General features: G+C 38.6%; 1 protein-coding gene across 1 annotated transcript in view; it reads right to left on the reverse strand.

Moving 5' to 3' along the window:
- Window positions 1-11031, reverse strand: part of PTPRQ (protein tyrosine phosphatase receptor type Q) — a 276229-nt gene that overhangs the window by 145527 nt on the left and 119671 nt on the right. The window contains 2 exon segments of the mRNA XM_045288666.1: window positions 7582-7727; window positions 8454-8614. Coding sequence (XP_045144601.1) covers window positions 7582-7727; window positions 8454-8614 — 307 coding nt within the window.

Raw genomic sequence — 11031 nt, forward strand, 5'->3', positions numbered from 1 at the left:
TTTTAAGCCTTGAGCTGCTACACCAAGAAAAGTGGTGATTCATAAGTGCCACCTGCTTTGTAGGAAAAAGTTGAGCTAAAACTCAACTGTAAAAAGACTTACAGCCTTGGAAACCCTATGGAGAAGTTCTACTATATCTTATAAGGTCACGGTGGCAGTATATAGTCTCCTGTCTACTTGAACAAAGGGGTGGAATCTAGCCTGTCAATCATGTCATAGCCAACAAGACCTCTGTGTGTGCATGACCTTCTTAAGAGGATTCTAGGAACTCCTATATTCCTCCCTAGCTGCATGACACATACTCTCCCTTTGAGATATTCCTGTGGACAAGCCACACGGAGCTATGCTGAAGGAACCAGAGCCCTGGAGCAGGAGAAGCCAGCTGAAGACCCACGCCAGCACTGAGATGCTTCCACCATCACTGAATCCTCATGAGTTTCCACCCAATGGCCTGTAATCTTCTGCCTTTGGTATCATTGCATGTGTTGCATGAATCTCAAGAGGAGTTCATAGACTTGTATTGGACATATGGGCTAATATAGGACTTATTGACTTGATCTGGAATGGGCTGGGATGTTTTCTTAATATACTATTGCTCTGGGATATAAAACCCTCTCTTACATATATATAACTGTCTCTGTATGTGTTTCTCTAGTCTACCAAAACTAAGAACACGTTATGGTACCTTGGGAGTGGGATACTAGAGAAACAATTCATGAAGATTTAGAGTGGATGCCTCATGGTAGTTTTCTTCTTTGGCTAGCCAGAGGTCAGATACGGCCATATCAGATATGGCCAGGCAGTTTACTGGGTGGTTTTCTGGAAAGAATGTGGGAAGTAAAAGTTTTAATTCTTTTCTTTGGTTGTTGTCTTTGGTTATTCCTGTTTGAAATGGCAAGAATTAATGTGATTAATGTATATTTTTAGCTCAAGGGGCGAAATTGCCCCCTTTAACTTCTCTGAGACCATGCCTCTTAGTGAAAACGGCTAACAGAAGGTCACAATGGTTGACAGAAGGCCATTGCTTGATGCCTAAGACCACATTTTGTATCAATGGAATAGTTTAGATAAGGTTTAAAATAAGATAGATAAGGATGGAATTTGACTGTTTTAAGAATTGAGTTTAGGATATGGCTGTACTAGCTTTATACGGTTTTGTTTTGACTATTTTTATTGATAAATGGGTATAGGGCACACCTGCAAAGAAGGCTCGAAAAGTTAAGCTCCACCCAGTGCCTTGTGTGCTAAGGACATTTGAAGGTGAAGAGGCTTGAACAATCTTGCTGTTGACAGATTGAAGGGGGAAAAAAGTAACCTTTGACTTTTAAAAAAATTTTGAACTAGTGGTTTGTGTCAGAAGCTGGGAAAAATTTGGAATCACGAAGAAACCCTCTTCTCTAGGACTGAATATTAACAGGAGCCTGCAGACAGCCAGAAATGCTTGCTAGGTGACCAGCTGGATCCACTTGTCAAGTGGACGTGGGAGAAATACAGCAATCAAGAGACAGGCTGATTCTTGCAACTGACACCTGTGGACCTGCTTCACAGGGACTAGAGGGGAAGACAAAAACAGGTTGACAGGTCTGAAGTTCATGACTTAGCACAAGGGGGTTAGGGTTGTTGAGAATTTGTGACGCTGCCCATGGTCTAAAAGCAAGGCGACCAAAGGGAGCCCTGGTGAGGCAATCATATTGAGTTGACCTGAACATGAACAGGTGGAGATAAGATATTTGACCCTGTGAACTGCATATTGCTGCTGGCTTTATGGACAGCCTGTCCAGATTTGACTTTGCTTATGGATGCATACTCACAAGGTTGCAACTGGAATGAAGATTCTTCACATCAAAGAATATGATTGTCTCCTCAGAGAACTGGGTTGATGTAAGTGGGCAGTTTAAAAATTGGATGCCCCAAATTGGGAGGATAAAGACATGAAGCAGCTGGCTTACAAACTTTCATAGGTGCTGGAATATATTCATAGGATTACAGGATTAAGGTGTAGGTGCTACTTAACTGCAATTGTTAGGCATAGGCTATTGTGGTGTTCACTTATCAAATATTATGTTTAAACAAGGCTGGTACATATTGAATTGTATGCATCTTAATGTTATCCTGTTAGGTACAGTTATGATTTTATTATTTTTTTGTTTAAAAATTACTGTATATACTTGTGTATAAGCTATGCTTTTCAGCACATTTTTATGCAGTTTTGTGGTAAAATTAGGTGTCTCGGCTGATATTCAAGTCAGCTTATCCTCAAGTGTATATGGTATATGGCTAAAGAGTTGTGTAAAAGTGTCAAGTTGGCAAGGGGTGGTCTGTGGAAGTTATGTAACTTGAGCTGAGGGGTGGAGTCTAGCCTGTCAATCAGGATATAGTCAAGGAGGCCTCTGAGTGGACATGGCATTCTCCAAAGAATTCCAGAACTCCTGTCTTCCTCCCTTGAGGCAGGACACACATCCTCTATGCTTCCCCTTTCTGTTGACAAGCCACATAAAAACACGCTGATGCCAGCCAAAGCCCTGGAGATGCTTCCACTGCCACTGGATCCACGAGACTTTCCACCCACAGGTCTGTGATCTTCCTGCATTCAGCATTACTGCATGTTTTGTGTGAGTCTCAAGAGGAATTTATAGACTGGTATCAGACATATGGGCTAACTTCGGACTTATGGACTTGATCTGGACTGGGGCGGGATGTTTTCTTAATATATAATCACTTCTTGATATAAAACTCTCTCTTACACACATATTAGTTTCTCTGGATTTGTTTCTCTGGTCAACCCAGGCTAACAGGCGCTATGGGCCAGAATTGTCTCCATGACAGTGTTTTGATGGGTTGTTTTATTGTTTTTGGTTTTGGGCTTTTAGCAATAGGAACATTGAAGAAAATAGCAACTACATGCAAAATATGAGCCAAAAGTGTTAATAATTTTCAGCAAGTGGTTCACCTTGTTTATATATAGTAGTTTTAAAAGGTTTAAGGTATTTTTATATTAATTTTAATTTTCCATTGTTTTAGAATATACTATTACCCATGGGTTTCATAACTGTTAATTGACAAGTTATTTTGAATGACTCTGAATTTATTCCTGCTAATCGGAGACAGCTGAGTTATATGAAAATATTAGCATCAGGATTAGTGGAAGGATTACTAACAATATGCAATATATAGATGACACAACCTTACTTGCTGAAATGAGGAGGGCTTAAAGTACTTCCTGATAAACATCAAGGACTGCAGCCTTCAGTATGGATTATAATTCAATGTAAATAAAACCAAAATCTTCATGACTGGCCAATAGGTAATGTTATAATATGTGGAGAAAAGATTAAAGTTGTCAAGGGTTTCACCTTGCTTGGATCTACAGTCAATGCTCACTGAAGCAGCAGTCAAGAGATAAGCAATGTATTGCATTTAGTAAATCGGCTGTACAAAACCTCTTTAAAGTGTTGAAAAGCAAGGACGTAACTTTGAGGACTAAGGTGCACCTGACCCAAGCTATGGTGTTGTCAATCAATTCATAGGCACGTGAAAGTTGGAAACTGAATAAGAAAGACCAAAGAAAAATTCATGCATTTGAATTATGGTGCTAGAGGAGGATATTGAAAATTCAATGGACTGCCAAAGAGCAAACAAATTTATGTTGGAAGGAGAGCCAGAATGTTCCTTAGAGGCAAGGATGGCTAGGCTTCATCTCACATCCTTTGGGCATGTTGTCAAGGAAACAAGTTCCTGGAAAAGGACACCGTGCTTCGTAAAGTAGAGGGGCAACAAAAGAGATCAAGCCCCTCAAAAAGATGGATTGAAGTTGTGGCTGTAACAGTGGGCTCAACCATAAGAACAATTCTGAGGGTAGCTCAAGACCAGCCAGCGTTTCACTCTGTTGAACACAGGTGCACTGTGAGTTGGAACCAACTCGACGGCACCTAACAACAGGTATGTGATTCAGCATGCACAGATGTGTAATAAATATGGCAGAGTTGACCAATTACCAAGGTGCTTATTCTATTCACCTATATACTATCCAGAGACAAATATGCTTTGGTGTAAATTATTTAATTAGGCCTCCTCCTTTGAATACATATGTAGTCAGAATGTATTTAACTTTCAAATTTGATCAACAATTATTCATCGAACACATTCAGCTTACAAGACACGATTCTAGCACACTAAAGAAACATTAAGTGGGTGGAAATGAAAAGGGAGAAGAGTTAATACACTATATAGGATCAATGTGGAACAGGCGAAGGCAAAACTAAGATATATGGCTCCATAGTACTAAAAATCTCCCTACCATAGAGTCCATTGTGGCTCTTAGAGACCATAGAGGGCAGAGTTGAGCTGCCCCCATGAATTTCCAAGATAGTAACTGTTTAAGAGAGCAGAGAGGCTCATCTGCCTCCCTCAGAGCTCTTGGTGGATTTGAACTGCTGAGCTTGTGGTTAGCAGACCAATGAGTGACCAGGGCTCCTAGAAGGGAGCCACGAGGGAGAATTCACTCCATGGTAGTGAATTCAGTAGTAGTGTTGTTGTTAGGTGCCCTGAGTCATACACACAACAGAAAGAAACACTGCCAGTCTTAAGCCATCCTCACAATTGTTCCTGTGCCTGAGCCCATGGTTGCAGCCATTGTGTCAATCCATCTCCTTGAGGGCCTTCCTCGTCACCACTCCTCTACTTTACCAAACATGATGTCCTTCTCCAGGGACTGGTCTCTCTTGACAACAGGTTCAATGTATGTAAGATGAAGTCTCACCATCCTTGCTTTACATAGAACTCTAGCCTTATTTCCTCCAAGACAAATTTGCACGTGTACTAGAGAGATAAAATTCCCAGAGGCATGAAAAGGAAATAATCACTTCATTATACACTCAACTTTTCCCCAAATTATAATTTAATTGCAAAGATATATTGCACTCTTTTGAATAAAATACTTACTTAGCATTAAACCTATCTATGATAACAGTGGGGCAAAATTATATCAGTATTTACAATGATGGAGTAGGGCCAGGCAATGTTTGTACATAGGGTCACTATGAGTTAGAATGAACTTGACAATAGCTAACAACAACATAACAGCGGAGTCCAAGGGTGGAATACATTATTACTGCACTGCTAACCCAAGGCTGAAAGTTTGAATACATCCAGAGGTACCTGGGAAGAAAGACCTAGATATCTATTTCTCACAAATCAGCCATTGAGAGTTACCATGCCTGGGGGATCAGGACCCTTATCTCTGGGGACACTAAAGTAAATTAACACAATTTATTTCATAAAGTCAAAGTTTTACATTCTACTTTGGTGAGAAGTAACTGAGATTTTTAAAGTTCCTGAATAGCCATTTAAGGTGCAATTATTGGTCTCGCCCTTTCTGGAGGAAAGAAGAGTGAGTGATGAAAATCAATAGACTTAAGAAATCAATTGGTCAGTGGACTAATGGACATGTAAGCAGCAGTCTCCACAACCCTGAGACCAGCAGAACTATATGGTGTCAGCTACCATTACTCCGAATGAGATCACATTAAAAGGTCCTGGATAAACTGGGACAAAAAGGTGAGACAAAATGGAAAAACAGAAAGGAGAACAGGCCTATTGGGCAGACAGAGAGAGAGTTGGGACTCCCAAGACTACGGCCTTTCGTCACTCTCGGGGTCTAAAATTGAACTCACCATCTGTTGAAGAATCAACCATTTAAGATAAAAAGGGCAGCATTTACCCAAGGACCAAGTTCAGAGGGTTAAAAAAAAGAAGAATCAAAACTGGAAACACAGGGAGAATAAGGCACGAGCCATCAAGGAGACAGCAATGGATGAGTTGAAACAAGATGTGTCTGAATTATTAAAGATAATGCTTGGTAAACCTTCTCCCAATTCAATAAAGAGAGTTTGTTTTGTTTGTTCTTTTAATCAGCCATTGAAAACTCTATGGAGCAAAACTGCTCTGACCTAAACTCATGGCAATTGCCAAGGGTCAAGGTCTACTCCAGAGTCACTGGTAGGCGAACAGGAGGGAGATTTCAGAGGATGAAAAGAAAAGCTGTCGGGCCGCAAGACAGGAAGCAGATTCCTGGAAGAAGAGGTCGAATACGATGTGTCATGAGTGAGGTATTATTTTAAAATTGGTAGGAAAGAGGGAGATAAGGAAAAAATAAAAGGTGTATACCTTTTCTATCACATAATTTACATTTTGAGGATTTCCTCTATTCTACCAATTCAAAATGAAAATCCCATCATGCTATTTTTAACACTAACTCCAGGAATGAATTAAAGCATGGATGTGCTTTAAGCAACATGACACCATGACTCTAAAGCCTACTGACTTCATCAGCCTTTGCCTTCTTGCAGCTGTCACACTTGAAAGCATTCCTAAAATTATTTAATATTTTCTAAGACAGATGAATTGCAAATGACATCATATTATTCACTCAGTTCTGACCAAGTAAGTTCCTAAGAGATGCTTCGCTCATTCATTGCCTTCAAATCTATTCCAACTCATCGTGACCCTATAGCTCAGGACAGAACTGCTACTGGGGTGTCCCAGGCTGTAATTCTTTTCAAAGCAGAGTTTTCTTCCACAGAGTAGCTGGTGGCTTTGAACTGCTGTCTTTGAGGTTGGCGACCCACTGCGTACCATGGCTCCAGTTAGACACTTCACATTGGATTATTTAGATGTAGACAAAATGTGGACACAAAGGAACACAATAGAGCCATGCCTAAGCAATCAACTAAATAGAACCATGTCAAAATCAGTGCTAAACTCAGAACTACTGAAGCCACTTTACAATGCCATTGTTAGATGCATGAAAGAAGAAAAGACTGCAATTTGAATGATTTCAATCGGTTAATGATCCATTGTTAAATTCACAAAAGCAATTCTGTGGGGAAAACTGTTGCAGCACTAATTCCCGTGCCTCTTCCCTAATCTGAGCAGAAGGAAAAGGAACAGAAATAAACTGCTCGATGTTCGGGGGAGGGTACTTTCATTTTGGCACCACGTCTTAGTCACACTACTGCAAGCCCACTCTTAGATACCATGCTATAGTATATATTCTAAATGTGTGCTTAGTAGAAGGTGAAAACTGTACCCATCTCCACTTTCCTCTACTCTGTGCTGAGTTAGATCTGACACAGCTTACAGAATTCCATCCATTCACGAACCTGCAAAACAACTATACTAAACAAGTGTGCATTTGCCCCAGAATTGCTCTATACAAGCATTAACTCTAGTGGCAAAATTAGAGCAGCAACTCTAGTGGTTAAAAAAATGTAAAGATAAATGAAAAAGGCAACTATTCAGAGAATACTTCATGAAGAAAATGAAGTTTAAAGTCACAGTTATAAAGATATGGCAGCTTCATTGTTATTAGTACATTTTGAAATTGCTATGTAAATATGGGTGCACATGCATGTATACCACAATACTTCTACACCAATGCAAGTTTCACAAAATATGTATCTGTTTACAACTATCAACATAATGCAATCTATTCCTTCTGTGACATTTAATCTGTTTTATTGTGAACAAAAGGCAAAGATCTTAATAATACATTTTTAACCTAAGAGAAACCATATGTCTTACCTGCATGAAAGTACCTGAAGAATTTCTGTAATAAACAGAATAATATTGTATGATCCCATTAGGCTTTGAAGGAGGTGTCCAAAAAAGAATTACTGATGAAGAGCTGAGATTTGCATAGTAGACATCGTTGGGAGGATCACTTGGTGCTGTAATACAAATAATTTAAAAATGACAAAAAGTCCTTGTGGCATCAGGGAAACTTCACATTATGAGTGTCTTAAGTTTTACCTGCCTTTGATATATCAAGGTGATGAGAACTGTTTTTTAAAATATCAAATTATAAATAACATGCAATTGGAGATTAGAAATGAAATACATAAAGCTCATGGACCATCCCTGTAACAACCAAATAGCAATACCCAGGAACAGAATAGATGGATTTCTTACTCATTAAACATTATCACAATTGTAAAGTAGTCCAAACTTGCCTGTGTTTAGAAACAATATTACACAAGTTTCCAGTTTAGAATACATAATATGAAATCTTAATTTAACTAATAATTTTGAAATTGAACAGCAAGGGCCAAAGGCAGAGAGCTAACCTTCATGCATTTCATTGCACTTAATAACCCCCTAATCTGCTTATTGCATGTCAAGTTCTGCGGCCAGTGCATCTACAAATATAAACATATTTAATAGTTGCAAGAGTTTGAAGAAGTACACGTAAATATGACATTGTTCCATAAATGAGAAATTAAGGTACAAAAAATTAGCTTTTCCAACTTTACAAAGTAAGTGAGCAAACTGAATTTTCATTCAACTGATATCAGATATTAAAATTTGGTAAAACTTAATAATATTTTATGTTGACATTTAATACTTTTTCTGAGAAATTTATTATTTCAATTTACTTATATCCATTAAAAACTCACCTCCTTCTGGTGTTCGAAAGTTAATAATATTGCTTCTTATTTTCCCATCACCAAATCTGGTGCTGGTAGTTACATAGGTATCATATACAGTATTATAATCCAAGTCTGAAAACTCTAATGATGTTTCAGTTATATTAATAGTTTTTAGTGTTGATCTGTCCCTGAGACAAAAAAAATATTACTTGCATAATTATCCTTTTTAATAATAAATTAAAAGTTAACAGACCTGTTTTCTCTCTCTCCCTCTGTCTCTCTCTCTACACACACACACACACACACACACACACACACACACACACTGCCTTACTTAGTATCATACAGTTGATTCTGAGATATCTAGAGCATAGGTACATTGAAAATAAATAACATTTATGCACAGAAAATTATTAAAACAGACTCATAGAATAAAATGGCACCTATCTGAAAATCCTGAAAATAATGAATTTCAGAACACTTCTGTAATTGAACTTCTTTGGTTCCAAGTATATTAGGTAGTTCAATGGTTAATAAGATATTAATTAGAATTTGCTTCTTAATGGATATTCAAGAGAACTATTACTCATAAATTAGCAACATTCCTTTTCATACTAATGTTTTAGTGCTATAATAGTTGCTATTTAAAGCGTTGGAAAAATATTGTTTAAATTACTAATTTATCAAGTGACCTCCTTTTTTTCCATAGAGCACAAAAATACAATTTACGTCAGATCCATCCAAATAATTAAATAACCAAATAGCCACGTCTAAAAAGTTAGCTTTTCTCATTTAATGGAGAGTACAAACAATGATTGTAAAATACAAAGTAGAAGAAACTAGTGTTTGTATCTCTCACTCAGCCTATGTCTCGAGTATTAAAGTACCCCTCTAAAGGAGGGGGCGGGTTAAGTAAAATAAATCTTTGCTCAAAACTTTCAAAGTAAGTACAAAACCTCAGTTGAAGACAAACATTATAGAGAAAAAAATGTTCAGGAAAGTTATTGGATGCTGTTAAATAGGTTTTGACTGAAAGACCCTATGTAATACAGAGAGCAGCACTGCCCAGACCTGCAAAATCCAAAATTATTATGTTTGAGCCTACTGTTGCAGCTACGGTATCAGTCCATTTCATTGAAAGGCCTCCTCTTTTTTATTGACTGTATTTCTGGGTCTCCTCTGAGAATGTTTTGAAAATGCCTGGCTTCTAAGGAGCACTCTGGCTGCACTTGCTCCAAGACAGATGTTTGTTCTTCTGGGAATACCTGGTATTTTCAATATTCTTCACGATTACTATAATTCGAATGCATAAATTCTTCCCTGATCTTCCTTACTCATGGTTCAGCGTTCATATAAGTTAGAATTCACTCGATGGCAATGAGTTTGACTTGGTTGTTCTCTTCTTGTGTATGTGAAAACTGCTATAGAGTCAGACCCTTAATGAAATGGATAGCCTCTTCTTTCTCCGGCAGTGAGGCTAGTAGCTTTGAACAGAGGCAGTGGGGGGTCCAGTGTTTACCGCACAGCAAAGGCAGGCTTCAAAGTGACTTGGACCAGTTGCACCTTAGTCTTTGTTCGTTAGTCCTGGAAGAGGTCATTTGAAGCAGATTTTCCCAGTGCAGCCTGTTGGATTTCTGGACTGCTGCTTCTTTGAGTGTTGGGTATGTGTTCAAGTAAAATGAAAGGTGACAACTTCCATCTTTTATTAATTTAAGCTGACGATTCTCTAGAGGTCAAGTTGTGAGGATCTTTGTTTTCGTTTCCTCAGCTGTAGTTCATATTGACAGCTGTGGTCTAGAACCCACACTCACAGCCATCGAGCCCATGTCGAGTCATGGCGACCCTACAGGACAGCGTGGGACTGCCACTTAGGAGTTTCCAAGAGGGACGCCATTCTATTCTTTTTCTTTAAAGCTATTATATAAATATAGTATGTTTTCAAAAGACTTTTTACTAAGGATGTGGAGGCCTGGTAGTGTCGTGGTTATGTGTTGGGCGGCTAACACATGACTACAAGGTGACTCGTCAGAAACCACCAGCCACTTCTCAGGAGAAAAGTGGGCTTTCCACTCCTATAGAGAGTTATGATCTCAGAAACTCACAAGGGCAGCTTCACCTTGTCCTATAGGGTCTCCATGAGCTGGCATTGACTCCATGGCACTAAGCTTTGAGTTTATCATTACTCATAATGACATGCTTTGGACATGTTATCAGAAGATATCACCCCCTGGAGGTGATCAACAAGATGAACTGACATGGGCTGCAACGAGGATCTCAAACATAGTAACTGCTGGGGGCCGAGTCTGGCAGGGTTTCCCTCAGTGTAGATAGGGTCACTATGAGTCCGAAACGGAGCGGATGGCATCTAACAGAATGAAGCATCCTTAAACCTAAATATGTTGTATTGCTACTTTTATACCTGTTTGTAGATCCCAGTTGTTTCATTGTTGGGTAAAAGGATTTGAGCTTTTTTAATTAATTATTTCAATGGTAATGCTCTAAAACATTATAATTTCAATTCAGGCAAATAGTGTATGAAAATGTTCATTTCCCCTAATCGCCATTATTACTAGATATTCATCATCTTAATTCCTGCAAGTCAAAT

Source organism: Echinops telfairi, unplaced genomic scaffold (genome assembly GCF_000313985.2).
Source record: "Echinops telfairi isolate 266 unplaced genomic scaffold, ASM31398v2 ScPeMD7_2;HRSCAF=8, whole genome shotgun sequence".
Classification (NCBI taxonomy): domain Eukaryota; kingdom Metazoa; phylum Chordata; class Mammalia; order Afrosoricida; family Tenrecidae; genus Echinops; species Echinops telfairi.